This window comes from Elgaria multicarinata, chromosome 2 (assembly GCF_023053635.1).
Source record: "Elgaria multicarinata webbii isolate HBS135686 ecotype San Diego chromosome 2, rElgMul1.1.pri, whole genome shotgun sequence".
Classification (NCBI taxonomy): Eukaryota; Metazoa; Chordata; class Lepidosauria; order Squamata; family Anguidae; genus Elgaria; species Elgaria multicarinata.
Window position 1 is genome coordinate 97044455 of NC_086172.1, and position 26283 is coordinate 97070737.

The following is a 26283-nucleotide window of genomic DNA, read 5'->3' on the forward strand; positions in this document are numbered from 1 at the left end:
CAAACAACAAACTTGACCTGTCACTAGCAGACAGTTCATATTGCATTGGTATTGATTAGGAATAGTTCAAAGACAAAGCACAGAGCCTGATTAAAGGTGGATATAATTATTGTACTACATGGCTAGGCATTTGATTGCAATATTACCTCAAAAATGTCATACTAGTTATTATTGTATCAACATTGAACCGATGGGAGCTGTAGTCCAAAGCATCTGGAGGGCACCAAGTTGAGGAAGAAGGAAGCTACATAGTACTGTTTATAATGCACCAAAGCCTTGTCTTTGTTACACCCAGAAGCAAAAAATAACAACTCCATGGACTTAATGTGCACATTGGTTTGGATCCAAAGGTGTGCTCTACCACTAGTGGGAAGTCTCTTCTCACACAATGGCCATGGCTAGACCAGGCCTATATCCCGGGATTGTCTTGGGATCATCCCTATGCATCCAAATGTCACACAGGGGATCCCGGGAGCAGGTAGGGAAACCCCTCCATTTGCCTGGGATAATCCTTAGGTCTAGCTAAGGCCAATGACTGCATCTTATGTAGTGGAAGAATACTGCATGTGAAAAGTGTCCCCTTCTTGTGGAAGTACTTGCACTAATGGGAAATGGTTCCATTGGTGCAAGCACCTCCACAATACGTTTTCATAGACCACTAAAATTTATATGCTATACAGCCTCTAGCTTCTTAATTCACCATATTTCTCTAACGGTAATGCAGCCTTGAAACATTGTGGTGGTGTACTGTGAGAGATGTTGCAAAAGCTTATGGAACAGCACTAATACATTTTTGTCTGTTCACAGGACTTCGGACCAAAGTCGTTATGTTTTTGCTTTGGTTTTCCTGTTGGAAATAACTGCTGCCAGGAGTAAACTGATTTCAGTCTCTGTTTTTGTTTTTGTTGTAATCAGAAAAAAAGCCACAATGCATTTTAAATTTACAAAACAGGGATCTCTTAACAGTTAAGAATTAGCTAATCTGTGTTATATGCTCCTGGGGATACATTCTTGTCTAAGAATGTAAGAAGTGCCTTGCTGTATCAGATCAACAGGAATGTCAGCAAACATTAGAGGATGTTCCACCAGGAATTGACCAGTGGTTCTTCCTTCCAACCCTGTTCTAGACAGCTGCAGGGTGGATAGCTCTGGTAATCATTGGCTAGAGGTAATGGCAGACTCAGGCCTTCTCTCCATCTACCCCCCACCCCAGCTATCCTGATACAGATTAGTCTTTCCTCACTGGTAGCAGTGGGGAGAGAAAATGCAGTGGGTAGGGAGGAATGCAGTTGCAGGAGATTCAGGACACCCATGCAGTTAAGGCTTTGGGGCATCCCTGTTTTATGAAAACACATGGTAGCTGCCCTCAGCAGTGGAGAGAGAAGTGCAAGGACACTCTCAAGCATGCCGGGAAATTACACCTTTTGATTTTGAAGTCCTGTCCACTAATCAAAAATGGGAAGAAAATGCATTTTTTTTGTCCAATCAGAAGTTATCTCTTATTATCTCACAAGTTCCATGGCTGAAACTTGACTTGGAAAACACATATGTTCCAATTCTAAGCCCTGGTTCAAATTAAAGCTTGATCTTGGGTAAATTAATTTGTTCTGGGGTAAATACCACAAAAACATAATGGCTTTGATCCAGATCCATTGAAAACAAAGGGTGTGTGTGTGTGTGTGTGTGTGTGTGTGTGTGTGTGTTAGCATTTGGCAGAAACCCTGCTATATCAGCAGAACACGAGATACACCACCACAGTGGTAGATATGTCTGCGGAACTCCCCAGAGAAGCTGATGGAAAACTCTGCTATTGTAGCTGTTCCATTGGCAAAGATACATGGGCAAAAGAGCTACAATGGGGTGGCATCTTGAACCCTTGTCCCAGGAGGGCTCTGTGTACTCTCTGCAGACCACCTGCCCATGTGGATGCTGTATTGTATGAGCTCTCCTTCCTATTGTGTATTGTGCTCCAAAATGGTGAGCAGCCTGTCTGTAGGGATATCTGGAGACTTGCAGCAGCAGGGTCATTGCTGTCTGTGACACTGGAGCTGATGGAGTGCTGTGGCATAATTTTGTGCATTATGTGTGATACAGGAATGTGTACTGGGGGCATGTCCCCATCATCATATTAATTGTCTCCCTCCATATATTGGCAGCAAGTGGGCATTGTTGCTGGCACAGTGTCTAATTGATGGACTTTGGCAATGTTTCCAGGAAACGTGCAGGCATGTCCCTGGCAGCCAGGGGATGTGTGCTGGGGGCATGTCCCCATTACCATGTTCATGAAAAAACTCCTGTCTGAAACCCTTGGGAGTCTTTGCTGCCAATTAGTATTGACAATACTGAGCTAAATGGACCAGTGGACAGTCCCAATGGCCCCATTCAGAAGACACCTTAAACCACAGCTTTAACCACAGTGGTTAAGCCAGAAAGCCTTATTCATTGTGGTTGAAGCCATGGTTTAAGGTGTCTTTGGAACATAGCCTGGCTTTCTGGCTTAACCACCGTGGTTAAAGCCGTGGTTTAAGGTGCCTTCTGAATGGGGCTAATGTAAGGCAGCTTCCTATGTTCCTTTTGTGCACATGGAGGTCTCTAGAAACTATGTCTGTTTAGGAAGAGGCAGCGTAGGAAGTGGTACAAGTTTAAGAGATACTGCAACCCAAGCAGTTTCATTAGAAAGTCCAATTAATTTCAGTGAATCGTATTTCCAAAATAATATGCCTATGATTCTAGCTTTAAAGACTATAAAAATGCAGATGTTTTACAATCGAGATGTTAGGAAAACCTGTTCCAGCCAATAATTGTAATTTTAGCTAATAAAAGTTAGAATAAATTTGGTTCTTCACTTCCTCAGATGGGTATTGCAGTTTTAAGTATGCTGTATATAGATGTGTGATCCGGGCAACAATAGGGCCATCTTGCTATATATGTTGTGCAAGTCTTGTAATGGATATTGGGAACCCTCTGAAATAGTCTTAGTCAGGCATTTATGACATAGTTTTCTGTAATACCATTTAGGAGTTGATGCTGGATGCTTCTCTACTGGTGTATATCTAGAGTAGGATTTTAAGATGTTAGAAAAATATGCTAACTAGGCACATGGGAAAATTCATAATCCGCTTGTATGCTCTTGCATGGCTATGTATCCTTCAGTGCAAAGAACGAGTGATGATGATTAGGCTCAGTTTATAAGTGGTATTGGAGCACTCTCTTGTGACTGAAGCTGGTGTTTTATGCTGAAATGTTTCACATTTTGAAATCGGTTTGTATTTTTAAAAATCTATAAACTGGATGCGTTATTGTTGGTCGTTTGTTTACTTCTGGAGTGCTGTCATGTGCATCGCACTGTCTACATAATGGTTTATTATTATTTATTCAATTTGTACCCAGCCTTTAAAACAAGAAAATGGTGCTCAAAGCGGCATACAGATCGTTTCCATAGGAAGTCGCCTATGGTAACACACCTAACAGATGAAAGATAATGTTTGTTTTTGTTACAAGTCCAGCCTGTTAAGTCAAACGGGCAGAGGGAAGAAAGAACAGTCTTCATCGCATCTTTCTTCTCCGCTCCACGAATCCGTGCCACGGTGCCACCTCTTCAGAAAAGGGAAACGTTGATTTCAGCAAAAGCGAAGTTTATGATATCAAATCGATCCCAAGAAGCCCTCAACTCAAGGCTGCAATTCTCAGCATATTTATTTGGAATTTCCATATTTATTTGGAAGTAAATATGGGGCTTGCTTCCACGTAAGTTCTGTTTAGGAGGCGAGTATTCCTGCGTACATTGTAGGAGGAACCGCCCGGAGCGTGAGGAGGATTTCGCCTTGGTTCTGCTCCGCGTTTCTCTTCAGGAAAGGCTTTGAGGTTTAGTCCCGCCCCTCCTCACAGCTGAGACCCACAGGGGCGGAGGGTGCCTTACTCGCTCTCGGCCTGTGTCGCCGGCTGCGTGGGTGAGGAACAGCGACGTCCCCGGCAGCCAGGGGTCCGGTGTGAGGCGCGAACGGGGCTGGAACCGAGGGACACCCCGCTTGTCAGAGGCGCCGCTTGCAGGCCGCTCTCTGCTTAGTGCAACGCCATCGCCGTCTCTCCGCGCGCCTGTGGTTGGCTGCTGGGCGCGGCCTGGGGGTGTGGGCAGGTCAAGGCCCTCGTGTCGTAGCAGCCCCCTCAGGGGAGGTACTGATTGACCGACAGACAGCGCGGAGCTACCGCTGCTCGCGGGCCATGGGGAGCCTGAAGGAAGAGCTGCTCAAGCCCATCTGGCATGCCTTCACCGCCCTCGACTTGGACAGGAGCGGCAAGGTCTCGAAGTCCCAGCTCAAGGCAAGTCAAGAGAGCGAGTGCGCGCGCCAGCAAGCGTCCCTCGACGCGAGGGCGGCTGGAAGGCGCTGGGGCAGCCTCCCTTGCGCCCGCTTTCTGTCTTCTCCGGCGGCGCCTTTTCGAAGCACTTCCCCTTTTTCGGGAGCGCCCTCGCCGGCTCCTTCCAGCCTGGCCCGGGGGTGGGGGAAGTGAGGGCTGGCGTGGCGCAAGCCTGATGGTTACGCACGGCTGGCTGTCACGTCCGAAATATAGTCCTGAAGAAAGCGCTTTCTTGTGAACAAAAAAGAGAGTTCCTGGGACGGGGGGGCGAAGGAGGGAAAGGAGGTGGTAACTACAACGCTAATGCCACCCAGGTGAGATGGCGTCCTCTAATGGTAAAAGCACCCCCCCCCCCCCGTTGAACTTTTTTCTTTGGTGAAATTCTTACAGGTACAGGGTCTGGACGTGGCAACCCTATCGTTTCAAGGAGGCTTTCACAGGGAATGGGCAGAATAGAAACATAGCCTTACCCTGGGTCAGTCCATTGGTTCATCTAGCCCAGTATTGTCAACATTGACTGGCAGCAATGGCTTTCAGGCAGGGGTCTTTCCAGAGCTGCCTGCCTGGAGATGCCAGATTGAACCCAGGACTTTCCCTTTGCCCAGCATGGGCTCTGCCACTGAGTCACAGTCACTCCCTCCGTCATAGGGACAGGGAGCATTGCGCTTTTGTCTGTGAATGAAGCTTGAACACATTGCAGGACCAGTTAATGAAGGCATTGCTTTAATGAGAAGGTCCTTTCAGCTGTTTCTGTGCCCAGAGGAGGGTTTCCATTTTCCTTGGCCCAAACAGAGTTACCTTTATCTCTTGAAATGGAGCAGGCTGTTTGGGACACGGCTGTGTGTGACTCAGAAACAGGTAGCCCATTCTAACAAATGCCCCAGGGTCAATAATACCATTATTGGGATCACCCAGTGTTCTTTATGCAACATGTACACTTTAAAGTTATTGGAATATGTTTATCAAGAAGCATGTCCTATGAGGAAAAATCAAAAGGGAAAAATAGCTGTTTCTTTTTTCTTAATGTCCTAGTGCAGTAGTTTAGAGTTCTTTGGATTGGCTATTTTGTATCTTAGCCAATTTAAAATAATATGTAGAAGAATGTAAGCCATAAATGTGGCATTTACACCTATGTTATATTTTATATGAGGTATTTTACTCAGGGCCATTTGTCACAACCAAACAGGTGAGTTAACTAACAGCAACAGTGTGTGTGTGTGTGTGTACGACTAGTTTTGCCATGTGCCGATCTCAAAGTTCAGGGCACATTTAGTGTCACAACAATGAAATCTGTCAAAATCTAGGCAAATCTAGGCAAAATCAGTGTCCCATAACTAGTGGAACCAAAGTAAATGCTTGAGTAGACTTAGCTTTTTGCCCCCCTCTGGGCCGGACAATGTCAGTGGACCCGTGGACATGCCCGTTGACATCATCACCTCACCCTTTCTGCCTTTCTCTGTGCTGAGAGAGGCACAGAGAAAGGGACTTGGCTGAGGTTCATGGTGTAATCATTATGCAGCTGCAGCAGCACAAACTGAAGATTACACTGATCGATGTACATTTGAATTTTTACTTTGGGTAGAATATGTGGGGTTGGCCCTACCATTAGACAGGGTGAGGTGGTTTGCCTTAGGTGGCAGAATTTGGATTACTGTTAAAAGGCAGCAAGTTGTTAATCATTCAGCTCATTATCATATTTGTGGACAGATCATAGCTCTGTGCTTTGCTTCGAAAGGTTCAGGTTCAATCTCTGGCATTTACAGGCTGGGAAAAAACCCTGTCTGTAAAATTTGGGAGTCAGTGTATAGGCAAAACTGATTAAGTTGGATTAAGGGTCTGACTCGATATAAATCCTTAGTTGGATTAAGGGTCTGACTCGATATAAAGCAACTTCTGTGTTTCTTTCTAATTTTTACCACTTTGGAGAGTGCAATATGTCTTTTCCACCTCTGGTACCAAAATGTCATGGTCTGTCACTAGTTGTATTCCCTAATATTGCTTATTGTGATAACCGGTCATTGGAGATGAGTAACACTACTCGAATAAGGAGTAGTAGGGAATAATCTTGTGTTGCTCCCTGAATCATTTATTCCATGTGGTGGAACTGAGCTTGGTTTTCTGGAAGAGTTTAGGAATATAGGAAACTGCCTTTTACCAGGTAAATATTGTACCTCAATAATATTTACTTCAGCCTTCCCCAACCTGATGCCCTCCAGATATGCTGGATTACAGTTCCCAGAATTCCCTGGGAGTGGATTCTGGGAGTGGTAGTTTAGCACATCTGGAGGGCACCGGGTTAGGGAAGGCTAATCTACTCTTATCAGTGGCTCTCCAAAGTTTTGGGCAGAGGTCTTCTTTCTCATTGTCTGCTGCCTGATCCTTTTAACTGGAGATGCTAGGGGCTGAAGCTGCAACCTTTTGCAGATAACACATGTGTTCTACGAATGACCTGTGGCTCCTCTTCCAATGATTAGAACAATAGGATACAGAGAAGTGGGCTAGATGATTGCTTTGAAACAAAGATTGTAAACCGCCCAGAGAGCTTCAGCTATTGGGCGGTATAAAAATGCAATAAATAAATAAAATAAAGTCCCATTATATCAGTATTTTGGGATGTGGCAGGCGTGAACAATTATTGGGCTAAAGTATAGATTTGGACCATAGGATCCTGCTGCCTCTGCTGCAAAGGCTGTTCAAACCTTGAAGAATGAATTATAATTGGCCATTATTACTGTAAATCTTTCTGTGTACTGTAGCTTTAGAGCACGTAGTTCAGGCTATTCCAGGCCATGATTGGGGCTGCCAGGCACAATTGTAATAGAGCTGATTAATACATACATTGCACTATAACAATTCTCCCATTTTTGTGTTTTCTATCTATCAAGCTTGATTTCATCTTTTGTACCATAAAAATGTATAAAATCTCACCTCCTCCCACTTTGGCTGTTTGTTGTTGCCAGCACTTTCTTTCTACCCCAGTGGCCCGTGACATTCAGGCACCCAAATAAAAAAGTACTGGCTTTGTTTCAGCTCAGTGTGGAGCCTGCCAAAGGGAGACAGAGATTCTATACTGCTCTCTTGTTGGAGCGCAAACAGGAGAAGTAGTCAAGAGACTCCATTCTTTTTCTTGCCACATACTCTGAGGAGTGTTCTCCACAGAAGTCTCACACAGCTTGTGGGGCTTTGATCAGCAAATCTGGGCACACTCCACCAGACTCTCTTGGCCCTAAATTCCTCTGGTCAAGCCAACTTTAAAAAAGAAATGTTTTGAATAGGACTGTACACCTGTGCAATGACTCAGACACTAGGTCATTGTAACGATCACTAGGTCAGCTGTGTTCTGTGCTGTTGCTGGCCAAACTATGAACCCTGTGAATAGTTCAGAGCACTATTTCTAACTGTATAATTGAAACCAAGGGGCCTGATGAGGGGTGAGAACAAACTTATTTCTGAACTCATTTCTGCATTTGTAAGGTAACATAGTGTTCCACTAGTGGCTCCTGCACAGAATTTTGATGTACATGTGTAATGGTTTGTGTTGTTCTCTATAGCTATTCTTCCAGTTTACCCTTCCCCCAACATGGGCCACAGCTAGACCTAAGGTTTATCCTGGGATCACCCAGTGTTCACCCCTGCCTGAGCACTGGATCCCCTGTGTGTCACCTAGATGAACAGGTTTGACCCCTGGACGATCCAGGGATAAACCTTAGGTCTAGCTATGGCCCTAGTGCCCTGCAGATGTCCTGAACAGCAATAGCTATTCTGGCTGTGGATGATGGGAGTTGTAGTAAAACACATTTGGAGGGCACTGAATTGTGGATCTATGTAAGAGTTAGAAACTTGTAACATAATTTGGGGTTTCAATCAGTAATCCTGAGTGGTAAAACCCAGCCGTGGATTAAATATGATGCGATTGTTGTCTTGGAATTTGAAAGTGGGGGGTAGTATTTTATTGTGTCCATGCGCTCGCGGAACCACCACTTGTGCAATGGGGCTTTGGCTCTTCTAGAAATACATGTTTCTGGAATGAGGCAGGTCAGTAGGGCTCACAGAAAGGAGTCCCATTGACTAATCCCAATTCAGAAATGAGCGTTTCTGCTAATTTCCAGGGTTATTTTTATAAGTGCCAAAACCCCTAGCACACAAGTGGTGAGTGCAATGGAACCAGCAGAAGCAGAGTGGCCCCTTTGGATACTGCCCAAGGTTTGGACCTTATGGAATAAGATGGCAGAGGGAAATGCAAGCACCTTGCTCTTCCTGTTCACTATGATCCTTTGTAATGCCCAAAATAGAATGCTCGTATCTTCCTTTGTACACGCCTTGCCCCCCAGCAGTGAGATGTGCAAGCTATCCCTGTTTCAGATGCAGTGTAAATCTTTCCCCTATAAGTGTGTGGGGGGAGATCCTGCAATTTGAGTAGCAAGGAGTAGTCAGAGGGCTAAGATGTTTCTCAGTCAAGGTTGTACCATGCCAGCTCTTGCACTGCTGTATGATGATGTTCCATAACGTAATATTGATGTGTGTTTTTAAATCTTTAATTACACTTTTAAAATAAATATTGTCTTAAGCTTTGTTTATCTACTGCACTTGCATTTTTAGACTTCAATAGAGTGTATCACTTCTGGATGTAATTATAGCTTGCTTATTATAGTCTTTATGACTACACAGTAAAGTGCCTACACTGTAAAACTTCCTGTGTAGGGCTTGTTCTGCATGTCACAGTTCCAAAACTTCATAGACTTTCTACTGTTTGAAATTGACAGTAGAAAGCATTATAAATATTAATAGGATTTGGCGCATTGAAATACTACGGATGAAATCTGCAGGTTTTGGATTAAGGATCAAAATACACATTATTTTAAAGATGTAGCTAGAAGATCTGAATTGTGATTCTGCTCTGTGGGGGCTTTAATCCTTTGCCTCCCATCTATCTGGATTGGAGAGCCTATCCAGGGCTGGGCAGTGGGGGGGGGCAGTTGGCATGGGCCTACGATTTTGAGGGGGCCTACTCCAAGACCCCCTGGGCAAAGTTGCTTGATTTTTCTGTTGTTGATGATAAACTTGCCCAAAGAAAAGCTTTTCTGAATGTGAAGAAGTGATGTCTTATATACATCTTAAATAAAAGTGCTTGCCATTACCTTTTTTAATAAATTGTTCTAGATCATATGTATTTAGAACTGATTAAAAATACTTAATGAGCAGTTTGAAATGGGGCCTACATTTCTCCATCTTGCCCAGGCCTACTACCAGCTTTGCCCGGCCCTAAGCCTATCCTTGCAATTTATTGTGATCCATTTATTTTATTAATTATTATTATTATTATTATTATTTATTTATATAGCACCATCAATGTACATATTAAATTGTTAATTTCTTTCTGACTTTTCATGTTGAGTGGTGATGAGTTCTTCAGAAAAGGTCTTACTGCGCTCCCTAACATCCTAGTGTCCTGTACAGGCAAAGTCAGTAAATGGTAGGCATTTTAACAAAATGAAAGAGCCTGGGGTGGTGGGGATGGAACACAGCATTATTTTTTGTGCAGTTCTTCAGGTCAAACTCTGAGCAGTAGAGATGAATCATGTCATTTGTTCAAAGAAGAATGATTGGTATAATTACTAGAGCCAGCGAGGCGAGACTTTGTAGACATAGAGGAGGAAGTGCCACAATTATAAACTAGTGGAAAGTCAGTGACATTGTGGGGAGAGCTATATTAAACTATATTAAGGCGATATACTTCTTGCAGTGCTTCAGAACAATGGGGAACTTGTCTGTCTTCTAATTCATATGTCATTTCGAATGAGTGAAACACCTAGAAATAATTTTTCATGAATTCCAAGGTTCCATCACTGAAGTACAGGACCCTTCATACATGCTCCTGCAAGGAGTCTGGCTACGAATATGATCTGCTTAGGAAAGGCTTCCCCAGGACTGGATTGTGAAACTCATTTATGTTACTTTTTAACAGGGTTTTGCAAATAGAATCACTCCATCTCTAAAAGTAATTTGCTATGGCATTAATCTGGACACAGTCAGTTTGTGGGTGAGGAAAAAGATGATGAAATGAAGATTTGCTGTATTTAATATTTTATTTGCTATGCTCACTATGAGCGGTGTGACTGCATCTTGTTCCATTGAGGCCCTTGAACAGCCTGCTTCAACTTTCAAGCCTCCAGCCACCATGCCAGCTGGGAGCAAGAGTTCAACATATTTGGAGGATACCAAGTTGGGGAAGGCTGCTCTTGCATGGAACTGGTTATTGTTGGACTTCCAGCTCCCAGAAGCCCCAGCCAGCATTGTCAGTGGTCAGGTACAATGGGAGTTGGATTCAAGCAACATCTAGAGGGCCACATATTCCCCATCCCTGCTTTAGGGTGTCCCTCCAACCTGCGCACTTGAACGCTGAGCTGGCTGCTCTGGCTGAAGCAGGAAATGGTGAAGGAGGGCTCAGAAGGACAGAGCAGCCTTTATGAGTTGGACTGGGGCTGGGTGGAGATTTATTTGATTTAAAGTGCCTCCTGCTTTCAGTACATAATATAGCAGCTTGGTATATCTTGACTCAAAATATACTTTTCTAACACAGAAAGAGAAGGGCAATTCTGACATGAAGGTAAATTGTGAAATGTGGCTGCAATGAGAGCTTTATGCTGAAAGGAATTACTTAGCAACCACATGAGCATGAAAAGAATGAGAGTCACTGGTGAAAAGTTTCTTCCTGTTTGAGAGAAGCTGAGTTTTTTAATACCCCAATTAAATTGCTTTAAAAAACACACACACACACACAAATGATTGCCCATCAGAGTAAGTTATATGAACACTTAAAGAGGTTTTATACTTTTGTTCTTGGCACATTTAGTGAGAGGATAGATAGGCAAGATATCTGAAACTGTCATATTGTGCACTTTTTTCATCTAACATCCAGGTCTTTAGGTCTTGCTTAAAAACAGTCAAGAAGGAAGTCAGGTGTTCCTTCTGTTGCAGAGTATTCCATATGGATGGGATCACCATCGAAAAGGCCTTAACACTTGTGCCTGCCAACCTAATAGCTCTTATCAACAGACGTGTGAGCAGGGCCCCCATAGACTATCTTGGGACCTCGGCTGCAGGCAGTCCTTCAAATAAACTGATTCCATGCTGTTTAGAACTTAAAGATGATCACCAGCTCTTTAAATTGGGCTTGGAAACGCCCTGGCAACCAGTGCAACTAGTACAGAATTGGTGTTATACACTCTGATTGCAGAAGGCTGCCTTCTGCATACAAGGCTGGGCAGAGGGGGCGCCAGTAGGGCCAGTTGGCATGGGCCTACAATTTTTTTGGGGGGGGCTACTCCGAGTCCCCCTGGTAGAGGCAAAGGGGGACTCTTTGGTAAAGATTTGTTACAAAGTAGCTCTCCTGTGAGTGAGCGGGTACTAACATTGACAAGGCAAAGTTGCTTGATTTTTCTGTTGTTGATGATGAATTTGCCCAAAGAAAAGCATGTAAAGCATTTCTGAATGTGAAGAAGTGATGTCTTGTATACATTTTTTAATAAAAGCGCTTGCCATTACCTTTTTAATAAATTGTTCTAGTTCATAGGTATTTAGAACTGATTAAAAATACTTAATGAACAGTTTGAAACGAGGCCTACATTTCCCATCTGGCCCGGCCTGGCCCTGTCTGCATGAGCTGAAGCTTCAAAAATGTCTTTAAAGGCAGCTTTAGTGACTTTTGTACCTGTATTGGCTCAAAGGAGATAGAATGCATGTAGAATGCTTCATATACTTTCTATCCCGTTATTGGCATTGTTCAGGCAAAATTAAAGATGATGCCTGAGATCTGTGAATGATCTCCCAGCATCCCTTTTAAAGCTTAGCAGCTACTATGGAAAAGGGGAATTAGCCAGTTGAGATAGCCTTTTCTGTAGCTTCTGGGCAATTCAAGCCCCAACATGGTTTCAGGGGAGGGGAACATTTATCATAGGAAAGTTTAAGACCCCCCTTCCAGCACTGCTTCCCCAAGTCATTTACCCATTCCCTGTTCAAACTTTTAAAAGGATATTGAGATCTCTCTCATAGGCTTCCTGCATATTTGGCTGATATTCCTATTTTGAAATCATCCTGTATTTGATATTAAACTGAAGTTTAATTAATATAAAATAGAGCAATTAATCTGTATTAATCTAATTCTACTTGACTCCAAACCCTCTAAGATTTCGAGACCGATTTCCCTTGCAATCACTCAGCTTATAACACAATAATCTTTAAAGAGGCACAAGCCTCTTTCTTTTCTTTTCAAATTTGGTAAGTGTTCTTTCTTTAAAAGCTGGTTATATTTAGTTTGCTGTAAATCGCTGAACAGATTTGCTGGGTATATTTCATTCTCTGCCCTGTATGGCATTTGGCAAAATAAAAGATATGAAAATAAAGGCCTTAAGTTTAGCAGTTTCTGTTTAAAGGCAGGGTACTTTAAAGAAGGAAAGGTAAGAAGGAAGTTCTGTTAAATGTCGTTGGCATTTTGCCTGCTAATGAATATTTTGTTTACCACAATATGGAAGAAAGCAGCAAATTGCTATCTAGATAAAACATATATGGCCAGGGTTCCAAACTTAAACATATATGCATGCATTTAAGCTTCACTGAAGCCAAGAGCATATATATGCATGTCTTTAGGATTGGGTATTACATCTCAATCTCTGCTCTTCAAACATGCCATCTTTCCGCAGGTTATTGCAGACTTTGTCAATGATACCTTTTGTTTAAAATCCAGAAGAGGGAGATTTGGGCTACAATTGTATGCTTAGCCGGAAGTAATGCTAATTGAAATAAATGACAGTTACTTCTAAGTAGTGCTTTGCTGAATCCTGCCCGCTATTTTCAGGAACTTTTTCTCTCCCTGTGAAAAAGGCACAGTTTTTTCTGAGTCTTTCACAGGGAAGGGGAGAATTTTGGAGAGTTTTCTCTTTGGGTAGGGGAACAGCAGTTGTTTAGGGGGCTTTTTTCAATTTTATTTTTAAAACAACACCAACACCAACACCCCTAGCACTTGGAGAAGCCCAGCAGTTCTTCATGAATGCCTATTGGTGACCATGGGTTTTCGTTTTCCCGCATCCCCACAAAATGTCAAAAATGGAATAAATGAATTTTTTGGCACAGCATTACTTCTAAGTAAGCATATTTGCAATCAAGTTGTTAGGTTCTCCTCCCCAAATTTGAAATTTCTGCCATTTATCTTTACTGCATTGAGTTATGGTGAAAGTCTAGCCAAGAAAACAAGATTGTATGTACAGACACCCAGATTCTTTCAGATAATTTCCCTAAAGGCACTAAGTTGCTCCATATTGCTGTGCTTAAGGATGAACAGTAGACTGAAGTCTCTTGTGTTTCAAATTATTTATAAATCTTGTACTAGGCATTTTCTCTCTAAGGAAGGTTTACACAATTGTAGACCTGATCTTTCTATTAGCTTAGCAAGTTGATGTTAATTTGCAAAACGATTAATGTGTTTGTACTTTCAGTGCATGTTCTGCAAGCTTGGTTTTTGGCTCTTAATTCTTGCAGAATCTACATGGATAGAGCAAAGCAATTGTCACAGCTAGTACTGGTGTACTTTCATTTTACAATGGTAACCTTGATTTGAATAGTGTCATTTAGATGTATTGGTACACAATATGATCCAAGTTGTAGCCACTGTTGCCAGATTGCTATGCCCTACAATCCTTTAGAGTTCAAAACAGGGTTTTTTTTTAGTCCTGAAGTTGGTCAGGAGTGCTTCTCATGAAAGGGCATCTAATTTCCTCTTATGATCAAACATTTGATACAATCAAACCTTCATTTGATAACCAGTACAAGGAAGATGTCAAAGTTAAAAAGAGGGAGTCCAAACATTTATTTGTTGATCCAAACAAGGTCCAAACATTCATTTGTTAACCAGCACAAGGTCACAGTTGCTCTAATGCTGTGAAGTGTTTCTGCACTATTTTAACACTAGCAAGAAAATTTACTGAACATTAAATTCCATATTCATTGTTTCATAATTTGTGTTTTATGACAGAGGGGTAAATCTGTGGGATCAGACTTGATATTTTTGTGAACGTTTTTATATGTTCCTTTTTGTAGCTGATTTTGTGGAAGGAAATAAATAAGTGATGAGTGACCACATCGTTGCTGTTCTAGTGACCAATGCAGAGGAAATTATGACTTCATAGTGACTGAATTGGCTTCTATCAGGATGCACCAGCTTACGTATTCCATGGAAAGTTACCCTAAAACCAGCCTTTTACTGAGTCAAATTATTGGTCCATCCATGTAGCCCAGTACTTTGACTGGCATCTGCTCCCCAGAGATTCCTGTAGAGGGTTTTCTCCATCATCCTACTCTAACCATTTAACTGGATATGTGTTCTATGATTAGTATTAAGGCAGCTGTTTGCTTGTAAAATACAGCTCATAGGTGTTAATTCTGAATTAGTTTTTGTCCAAAACCCTGTATCATGTGGTCGTAAAGCAATGTAGACATGCAAAAGAAATTTAAAAAATAAGAGAGAAATTCTAGGTTAAAATTTTTATTTGGGAGGCTCTTTCCTTGGACCATCATAATGCACAAGCGGTGTTAAGAGTATGTTTTTGACCGCTTTGCAAATTTCTTCATAAACAGGCTGCAAATAACTTCAGATTTTAAAGAAAGGGCGAAAGTGAAACTGACAGATTCGTTCATCCAGGCAGAGGGCTTACCCTGCTTAGCTCTTAAAAGTCTGGATTTTGAATCTCTGTGTATTCAGTCATGTTTGTGGTACTGAATGAAGTTTGCTACCCCCTTTTTCCCCAGTTGGCTCCTCATATTTAACTGCTACAGGGCAGGCAGGTATAACATGGTTCCTTCCATGTTGGGAATAGCTGTACCTATTGAATTTGGCCAGTACAGATGGGTGAGAATTTTGCTTGATTTGGGGTTGTTGCTTTTAATAAGAACTTACCAGAATTCATACATTTCTCCATAAATGGAATATATATTTAAAAAGAATATGTGACAGATTTGTCCACCCCTAGTTTCTATCCATATGATACTTAGTTATGCATTCTGTTATTTTATGGGAATACATGTTTTAATGAAGGAAACAATTTCCAAGTTTAGCCTTCCCTAGGTCCAGCTTCATCATCTGTGCCTAGCTAAGCTCATGCACAATTCAGCCTGCTTTTTGCTAATTTTATCTGAAATTACAGATAATTGTAACATAGAGGCTGTTTGAATGTAATGGTAGCTTTCAGCAGCATTTGTGGGTTAATTAATCCACAAAATGCAGGGATGCATGCTGTGTGGAATCTGCTTCTGGGTTCCAGCAACAACCTATGAATACCACATTCAGAGGTTGTTATTGTGATGTTCAAAGAACAAACCATGGGTTAACTTGGGGTTGTGCTTGGGTTCGGATGTCACGTTAACCTAGGAATGTGGTTGGATCCAAATTTAGTCATAGTCCTAATCTACACCAGCCGTTTATTCTGGAATAATATCGAGGTTGTCCCTATCATACTACATGACATTCACCTACTCCTGCGGTGATCTAGGGACGACCCCTCAGTTATTCAGGAATATCTCAGACAACTTTTGCCATGGTTTTTTTGGCTCTCTTGCTACAATCCCGAAGTCTGTGGCTGGTGTGCCCCCCCCCGGTTTTTGAAGCTGTTGCTGTTTGATGTGAGCCCCTGGCTCGGCGAACAGCTAACCTACTGTCAAGGGCGTGACCAGCAGTTTTGGATGTGTGCGAGAGTGGGCGGCCACCATTTTTGGCACATTTTTTGATTGGTTATTGGTTTTGGCCCCGATCATGTGTATATATATATATTTAATACGAACATATTGATGCACAGGAGTGCATCTTCAATACAGTACCTATCCCCCCCTGCATTCCTGTGTATTTGCGCTGGTGTGCATCTCGGAGGAGGTATTTAAAAAAATCCATGCCACGTACTCATCTGTACAATCCTACCCACTTCTCCTGATACACCTTCGAAAGTGCCATCACGGGGCACACATCCTCCCACAATGGCTCTCCTTTACTCCTGGGAAACTTCCCTCGCGTGTGCCCCATAAGGGACAATCTTGGAAGCTGGAAACCCCGCGATCATTCCTCCCCCTTCTCAAAAGGGCTCTAGGTGTAGATGAACAGGATTGAAGTTAGTCATGACAGAATTGAGTCTAATTCCCTATCCTTTGACAGGGTATTTTGTTATTCAAAAGAAGATAATTCCATAGTAAAGGAAGTAGCTTCTAAAGGTAAATTAGCTCCACCAAGTTCTTCATTTTCCATAATCTTATGACCTCCTTTATCTTTCCCCATTTTGCTCAACAAAATATAATACAGTTATTTGAGTTTTATCTACTCCTCCATAGAAGGAAAAGAGCCAGAAGAATTCATTTCTTTAATTATGCAATCAGTTATATCAATTAACATCTAAAATTTGCTTAAAGCTGGTGTATATTTGAACAAACATTGGCTGTTAATTGATATGATTATATATAAAATATAATATTAACAAACTTAAAGAAAATTATTTCTTTTCCATATCAATTGCCATTTATAATTAATCAACTGCAAACATACAGAGAAGAAAACAAGCACAATACAAACAATCAAGCAGATTGTATCCATTTATTATATAACATTGATTTTATTTTGTATAAAAACCATGCTTCATACTAGATGTGTTTTAAAACTTTTACACCAAATACTTTTTTAACCTTTATTAATATAAAGATGTAAAAAAAACTTTACAACATATTATACACTTCTTAAAAGTCCCTGCCGAAATTGTAAATCATCCACTTAAGATTTTATCTCCAGAGCTTGAAGTCTTTGAACTATCATGATCTCTATCCTTGGCTTTGTAGCAGTGAAGCCTTTGGGCTTTGGCCCTCTGGCAACGCCATGCAGGAGCTGTTGCACCCCTGCACTAGCTGACTCTTTTAGCTAAGACTTTCAAACAGTCTAAAGGAAAATAACTTGTTCTGTCAGGACAAAAACAAAGGTGATACTGCCTGGTGTGAGACAAAGTTCCATGGGGGCAGGGGAAGGCAAGGGTCAATAACAAGGACTCCTCAGCTTCCGTCTGCTACCTCCATCCCCACTGAGGTGCTAGTTTTCTATGTTTTGAGAGATCCCCCCCCCCCCCCCCCCCGTGGGAGCATTCCATTATATGAGCCTTCACCTACAGTCTGAAGCATTAGTTGAGATACAGATTTAATGCCTCATCACTTCTGTTTCTTGAGAATTTGGTGAAGCAGGGTGGGGGCAGAACTTTGAAGTAGTCTCTTAGAGTGACACCCCATGGAAAATAATAAGCACTTGGGTTTGTTTCAGTTTATAGTGGGAAACACTCCCAGGTACATGAACACTGATATTTTACAGTGTAGTACAACATAACTCCTGTTTGGGAGGTTATTTTCTGTCAGTCCGGAAGAAATCAATCCTAGTTATGCTTGTAACTGTTCTTAATGTCTCAGGAGAAAGAGGGTGGAGAAACCAACTTGTACTTATCTATTTGATCTAGATAATGTATATCTCCTTAGTTCCAGTGCTATATTTAATGTAACCGATGGAACTTTTAAATGTATATATATTTCCATCATTAAAGAAATCCTGTTTTCCCTATTACTAGATGTGTACAGTTTTGCTAAGAGTTGCTGCATTTTCATTGATTTTCTCTCTTTTTTAATAGGTCCTTTCTCACAACTTGTGCACATTGCTGAATGTTCCACATGATCCAGTAGCCTTGGAAGAGCACTTTAGGGATGATGATGAAGGACCTGTTTCCAATCAGGGTTATATGCCTTATTTAAACAGATTCATCTTGGAAAAGGTATGTGTGTCTCCGTCCCTGCATACATGATGTAGTTTAGTATTTTGCTTTTGTTTTTAATTTCAAGTGTTTTTATTGTTATCAAGCAGTAAAAAGTACAATCCAGGAAAGAGACAAAATTTGAAGAGAGACAGAGTTCAGAAAATACAGAAAAGTATTAGGGCTCAAAAAGCTTCAGAGTTACTAATGCAGAGAGACCTTTGAGAATGACTTATGAGAGGAAGTGCAATGAAGCCTAACTGAGCCCTGATGGTGTGGTCTGTGAAGGGATATCAGCCAATGTTTAAAAAAAGCACGTGCCTATCTTCTGAATAACCTAAATTTGCATGTCTATTTTCCCACCAAAGACAGATGCCAGATTCATTAGTACAAATTCTCTATCAAGAATCTCTTAGAGAACTTCTTTTGAATTGCACTGTCCATATGGGCCACCACTAGCAAAAACACTTTAGTTAGTTTTAATATTTATTATTTCTATACCGCCCAATAGCCAAAGTTCTCTGAGCAGTTCACAACTTATATGACACTGCAATTCAAGGCCGTTGGAAACAGAACTGTGCATGTAGCCAAATGTTTGGTTGCTGTTTTGTTTGCTACTTTGAAGCAGTTGTCACTGCTGATGACACAAACTGCTTCTTGAATTGTGTAATTCTTATAAGACAGCATTTTATAATTTGATCAGTCAGGCTCTGTCATAGGCCTTAGCTAGACCTAAGGATTATCCCAGGCAAATGGAGGGGTTGTCCCTGGCTGCTCCCAGGGTCTCCTGTGTGTCATTTGGATGCACAGGAATGATCCCAGGACAATCCCGGGATATAGGCCTGGTCTAGCCATGGCCTTCGATAGCTTGTACGTGAGCTGATGGTGTGGAAGTCATGATGTTCCCTGGGTCTCCACAGTGTGTTTATGTGGTAATAAGAGCAAAATGTATCCCTCCCACACACAGGGTCTGCTACTAATAGATGTGGCATCCTGGCATTTATTTGTTTCTGCTCTGTGGAGCTGCACAGGGGAATTTCATGATAGGCCTAAAGAGAAGGGTCCTAGACATGCTACAACCATCTTGTGGTCATGACCACTCGTGGTATTGCAGCTTGCTATTACTTTTTAAAAACAACAAGGAGAAGGCGGAGATAGAGCACTCCCACATAGCCTATTTCCCCCACTCCTTGTTTAAGAAATGTGTTTAGGAAAGTCAAGAGAACAGAGAGTGAGTTGCATAAAAACTAGTTATAGTTTAATGATACTGAACACTATTTTTCTCAGCAAAGTCAAAGTTTATAAGTGGGGGAATTCCCCCAAAAGCTAACTTCCTTGTTTTGTACTTATAATTACACTTGACTGAAGTGAGGGTTTTAGAAGACAAAGGCTCTGTTTCTTTGAATTGTATTTGTTCTATTTGACTGATTTCTGGGTTTTCTGAAATGTTGATGATTTGCTGAATATACCCATCTTGAAGCCAGTAATTATCGTTGGCTTCTGGTTTTAGATATTAAGAGAGGGGAAACATAGTATCATTTCACACCTCCTCCTTCCTCCTCCCACACTTGACAGTTGATAGTGCCAACCTTTATGGGAAATGGATTCTATTCACACACACCCTAAACTCCGCTAAGGGAGCCTTAGGGGGAAAAAAGTTTCCATTGGTGCCAATGGAAGCTTTTTACGAAGGCAGCTTATAGCACTGTTAGACAGCTTTTATCTTAATCGCAGCTGGGGCGGGAAGGGTTAAACCTTCCATTGTTGTGTATTGGACTCCAACTGAAAATCACCACACCGACATACTCACAGTATTGCATTTCTAAAATACAGACCTAGGCCACAGCTAGACCTAAGGTTTCTCCTGGGATCATCCAGGGTTCGCCCCTGCCTGAGCACTGGATCCCCTGTGTGTCACCTAGATGAACAGGTTTGACCCCTGGACGATCCAGGGATAAACCTTAGGTCTAGCTGTGGCCTTAGTTGCATACTATGTGTTTTAACATAATATAATGTGTTGCTTGACCCTTCGATGCTTAAAACACACACATCCTGTTGATGCCAGGCATAGAAACTGGTGCAGTAGTTCCACCCTCCCAGAACTTAAGTGGAAGTCTTTCTCAGCCCTGTTACACAAGATCACTCTTAACCAGAGATGCCAGCAATGAACTTTAAACCTTTGACATGTGATTCATGTACATGGATTACCCTTGGTGAATTGGGCACCTGTCTGAAAACCGCTTTAGTTAATGGAACAACTTGCATGCCAGTGGTTTTTGGAACAGTTTCTTTGGGTGGCTTATTTTAATTTATCTTCGTATTTGTATGACAAGGATCAAGTAACATTTTAACAAATCTCATAAATATTTTCCTCACTGCTCTGCTTGGTTGAAAACTGTAAACTTCAACTAGCTGTATTCAGGGCATTGTTCTGTTTTTTTCAACTGGTGTCCATTCACAGATTACTCCAGATCTTTTCCTGTGAGCAGTAGTGACAATCTGTGCAAGAAAAACAATGAACACTTGGCTCAACAGGAAAGCTGTTATCCTGCTTCACATCTCCCACGCAAATCTCATTGACCACACCATTCAAGCTCTCAAAATACTTCCTCTTGTGCTCCTGATTGCAAATGAATTATTTTTCTAGCTCAGTGGGAATAGTAGTTACCCTTTAACAAAGTCTACACTGTTGAGTCAGGGGATCATGGAGAAATGCCAAGCTGGCAATTCAGTAAAGAGGAAGTTTGCATCTCTTCACTTCTTTTTGCTGAAGTATTGAATTGCTGATATCCTTAATTAAGAATAAGCTCTGTTAAATCAAAAGGTGTCTTGAAGGCTCATAGTTTTAACTAACTTCTGTTTGAAGGACGATACTCAAGACTGGGTGACAGGCTATTTCTACATATTACACCAGTTTAAAAATCTCTTCACGGGCTGCCAATTAGTTTCCGGGCAAAGTATAAAGTGTTGGTTATTACCTTTAAAGCCCTACATGGTTTGGGTCCAGGCTACCTGTGGGATCTCCTCCTCCTGCACAATCTGCCCCACACACTCAGGTCCTCTGGGAAGACTCTCCTTCAGTCAGCCAAAATTAGGCTGACAAGTATTACCCAGAGGACCTTCTCTTCTGCTGATCCCAGACTGTGGCATGGCCTGCCGGAGGAGACTTGTCAACTTAAATGTCTTTTAGCATTTAAGAAAGCTATTAAGACTAATCTCTTCTGGCAGGCCTACCCAATGGAATTTTAGGATGTTTTTAGGATGTTTTAATAAAGTGTACTATGTTTTAATCAATTTTATATATTTATAATTGTTGTTCCCTACCTCGATCTAAACGGAGAGGCAGGTAAGAAATAAAATTATTATTATTATTATTATTATTATTATTATTATTATAATCATCATTATCAATAATAATAATAATAATAATAATAATAATAATAATATATTAATACGGCCTGGTCTTAGAGGCAGAAGAGAAGCATCAGTGGTAATTGCCATGCCGCTGCCATGTAAACAATTTTGCAGTCACCCTGAAGACATAAAAAGTATCTGAGAGACGTGTGCATTCAGTCCAAAGTGGTGGCAACCAGTGCTAGCACATGCATTCTCTCTTGAGCAATTTGTACAGCTGGCTCAGGTCTGCTCTGCCCAGTTTTAAACACAGGATGGTGCTGAGTTAGCTACATGCACTAGGAAGAGGCTCACAATGTCAACATGAGATTTAGCTTCAGGTCTCTTGAGAAAACCTTTTCAATTTCTACAGGTGTTGGGACAGAACTCTGCTGCTGTTGCCAGTGTATTGTATAGTTCTTCACTGTATATCTTTAAATCTTTTACATTGCTTTGCTTGACTAGGTTCAAGGAAACTTTGACAAAGTTGAATTCAATAAAATGTGTTGGACTCTGTGTGCCAAAAAGAACCTTAAGAGAAATACCTTGCTCCTTACTGATGATGATGCTTTTAAAGTGTGGGTCATCTTCAATTTTCTATCTGAGGACAAATATCCACTAGTCATCGTACCAGAGGAGGTAGGAAATAATTGTTTCAAGTATTCAAATATTCTTCTAACTGTGTCTAAATTGGCTGTGTTTTTCTGGTGTTTTACTGTTCTGTTGAGGTTGTTGAAAAACCATATTGATTAGCAATGTTGTCCAGTCAGTGAAAAATGTAATTCTCCCCACACTTCCTTACTCTCAGCCTTATTCCCAAATAATTAACATGACCCAGAGAGTTTCTTAAACTGAGGCACAGGAGTTGGTATCGCCTAATACACGTTTCATTGCTTTGTGTAGCTAACTCCAATGCCATATTTATTTTATTATTTATTATATTTTTATTATTATTATTATTATTATTATTATTATTATTATTATTTATATAGCACCATCAATGTACATGGTGCTGTACAGAGTAAACAGTAAATAGCAAGACCCTGCCGCATAGGCTTACAATCTAATAAAATCATAGTAGAACAATAAGGAGGGGAAGAGAATGCAAACAGGCACAGGGTAGGGTAAACAGGCACAGGGTAGGGTAAAACTATCAGTATAAAGTCCGAACAACATCAAGTTTTAAAAGCTTTAGGAAAAAGAAAAGTTTTTAGCTGAGCTTTAAAAGCTGCGATTGAACTTGTAGTTCTCAAATGTTCTGGAAGAGCGTTCCAGGCGTAAGGGGCAGCAGAAGAAAATGGACGAAGCCGAGCAAGGGAAGTAGAGACCCTTGGGCAGGCGAGAAACATGGCATTAGAGGAGCGAAGAGCACGAGCGGGGCAATAGTGTGAGAGGAGAGAGGAGAGATAGGAAGGAGCTAGACCGTGAAAAGCTTTGAAGGTCAACAGGAGAAGTTTATATTGGATTCTGAAATGAATTGGAAGCCAATGAAGAGATTTCAGAAGTGGAGTAATATGGTCAGAGCGGCAAGCCAAGAAGATGATCTTCACGGCAGAGTGGTGAACAGAAACCAACGGACTGATGTGAGAAGAAGGAAGGCCAGAGAGAAGAAGGTTGCAGTAGTCCAACCGAGAAATAACCAGTGCATGAACAAGCGTCTTGGCAGAAGAGACAGACAAAAATGATCGAATCCTGGCAATATTATACAGGAAAAAACGACAGGATTTAGCTACTGCCTCAATATGAGGAATAAAGGAGAGCGAGGAATCAAATATAAAGCCAAGACTACGAGCTTCCTTGACTGGAGTAAGCATGACATCACTGACAGAAAGAGAGAATGAGAGATGAGGAGAAGGTTTAGGAGGAAAAACAAGCAATTCAGTCTTTGCCATATTAAGTTTCAAACGACGATGAAGCAGCCAAGCTGAGATATCTGAAAGACATGCTGAGATACGAACGTGAACATCAGGAGAAAGTTCCGGAGATGAAAGATATAATTGTGTATCATCGGCATACAGGTGATATTGGAGGCCATGAGATTGAATGAGATTACCCAAGGGCAACATGTATAAAGAAAACAACAACGGACCAAGCACCGAGCCTTGCGGAACCCCTACTGAAAGGGAAAAAGAAGAAGACGAGCTGCCATTAGCCAACACGCTGAAAGAGCGACCCGCTAGATAGGAGGCAAACCAATTATAGACAGAGCCACAAAGTCCAAGATCATGAAGGGAATCTAAGAGAAGATCATGATCAACCGTGTCAAAGGCTGCAGTTAGATCAAGGAGAATAAGAACGGAATAAAGGCCTTTAGACTTGGCAGTAAGAAGATCATTGGTGATCTTAGTAAGGGCTGTTTCAGTGGAATGCAAAGGACGGAATCACGATTGAAAAGGATCCAAAGCAGAGTTAATAGAAAGAAAATCAAGATATTTTTATCCAACCCTTTCCCCCCCTCTTACAAGGAATTCAAGGTGGCTTACATGGTCTTCCTCCTCTCCATTTTATCTAAACAACAACTCTGTAAGGAAGGTTAAGCTGAGAGTCAGTGACTGGCCAAAAGTCACCCAGTGAGCTTCATGGACAAGTAGGGATTAAAAAACCAGCAGGTCTCCCAAGTCCTGTTCCAACACTCTAACCACTACACATTAGTTGCTGCTCACATTTGTATGCTCACACTCATTCCTCACCCTGTTAATCATAGCAATCTATGCTGTTTTCCTGTTGGTTACTAGGCATGCAGATAGGCTTTTGGTCTGATCCAGCATAGCTTTTCTTGTGTCTGCATTGTCTGCAGAGGAGAGCTGGGTCATTTTAAGCTTCTTAGAATATTTACATGATTCAGGTATGCAGTGGGTTGTTAGCTTGAATAAACAGCCTCACCTTGTGATTGTTTTCATGCACTGTTAATCCCAAGGTTTAGTATGGCACTTCCCCTCCCCCCCTGAGAGTCATAGGCCATTGCTAGACCAGGGTTTAGCCCGGTGCGAGCCCCGGCCTGGCCCCTGTGCATCCAGATGATGCACAGGGGATCTCAGGGTCAGGCAGGGATCAACCCTCCCTTGGCCCAGGATAACCGGCACTGGTTGTGGCCCGGTATTTCCTGCGGTCTTGGGCAGAGCCCGAGACCGCGGGCGTGTAGCCCATTCCACCACTTTTCCTGGCTACCGCATTTACTCATGAGTAGCCGGGAAAAGCAGCGGATGGCACGCAGCGCTCCACAGGAGCGCTGCGGTCATCAGGTCAGGGTGGGGAGATGGGGGGGGAAATGGAGCCAGGGGAGATGGGGGATCGGAGATCGTGGGCGGGCCGGGTGGGATCGGAGATCGTGGGCAGGCGGGAGGGGGGATTGCGGCCGGGGGGGGGAATTGGGGGGAGCGGGGAACACTTAAAAAAAAAAAAACACCTGCGCACACGGCCCCTTTAAGATATGAAACAAAATGGCCGATGCGATGGGGCTTTCCTTTCCCGCGTCATGTCGATGTGTGGATAGGAGCAACAACCCGCACTACTTCTAGCGCGGGCTGGCCCCTCCACATGCCTGGATTTTAAAGTAGGTCTGGCAAGGCCCATAGAATCACAGAATAGTAGAGTTGGAAGGGGCCTACAAGGCCATTGAGTCCAACCCCCTGCTCCTTGCAGGAATCTACTATAAAGCATCCCTGACAGACGTCTGTCACTTTTGTTTACTCTGAATTATACGGCAGTTAACCATGTGACAACAGTAGTGTAGGAAGAACCACTGTTCCCAGTCATTTTTAGCTCAACGCTTAGCTATTCTGTTTACTCAGGGTCTGTGTGTTTGCTCGTACAGATTGAATACCTGCTTAAGAAGCTGACAGAAGCCATGGGTCTAGGCTGGCACCAAGAACAGTTTGAACATTACAAGTTCAGCTTGGACACCAGTTGGGAAGGTCTTTCTGCCTGGGAATTGATTGAACTCATCGGAAGTGGTCGGTTTAGCAAAGGGATGGATAGGCAAACAGTATCTATGGCAATTAATGAAGTCTTCAATGAACTTATATTAGATGTATTGAAACAGGTAAGATCTGCATACCATTGCTAAAAATATTAGTGCAAATTATTTGTATACATGTATGTACACTATACATGCTTTTTTTAAAAATTGCTTTCAAAATGTTTGTGATAAGAAAAGCTGAATTCTGGGACCTGTATAGAAATCCTTCAAAATAATATAGCCTGTATATTTCCTTATTTTACATAATTTTAATGCGCTTCTAATAATCTTGAGAGGGACAAAGAAAAATTGCTGGAAATCCTTTACTATCTCCCCTGTGGCTTCTGAGACTTCACCAAATGTTACGGCCTTCTTTGCAGCTGTAAGACCTAGAAACTTGCTTGATATATAGATAGATAGATAGATAGATAGATAGATAGATAGATAGATTATCAGGATAGTGATTTCTGTGCCCAGTATCAATTTCTACAATTGCTTAGTGCAGTCACAGAATGTACCATAGTCTTCATTCTACAGCAGCATCTCTGAGTAAAGATTGAAAAGAACAATTCAGCTTTTCAGGTGAAATCTTATTAGACCTTCCCCTAAGAAACTGCTCGGGTTTGGGAGGTTTATTGATTATTAAAGAAATTCAGTTAGATTAAGGCATGTTAACATATAAAGGAGGAAAAGAAGATGGGGTAATAATCCAAATCTTTACCATATCATTTTTGTTCATGCTAGTGTCCCTGCAGGTCACTCCTG

At 41.9% G+C, this 26283-nt stretch overlaps 1 protein-coding gene across 2 annotated transcripts in view; it reads left to right on the forward strand.

Moving 5' to 3' along the window:
- Positions 1-4191: 4191 nt before the first annotated feature.
- Positions 4192-26283, forward strand: part of SWAP70 (switching B cell complex subunit SWAP70) — a 43881-nt gene continuing 21789 nt past the window's right edge. Inside the window, exons 1-4 of one of the 2 annotated variants that reach the window (XM_063117268.1) lie at positions 4192-4320; positions 18048-18188; positions 22026-22199; positions 25375-25602. In XM_063117268.1, the coding sequence (XP_062973338.1) occupies positions 4222-4320; positions 18048-18188; positions 22026-22199; positions 25375-25602 (642 nt within the window). In that variant the 5' untranslated portion in view covers positions 4192-4221. Of the gene's footprint in view, positions 4321-13074; positions 13140-18047; positions 18189-22025; positions 22200-25374; positions 25603-26283 lie in introns of those variants that run through there. The other variant, XM_063117269.1, reaches the window with a different exon arrangement.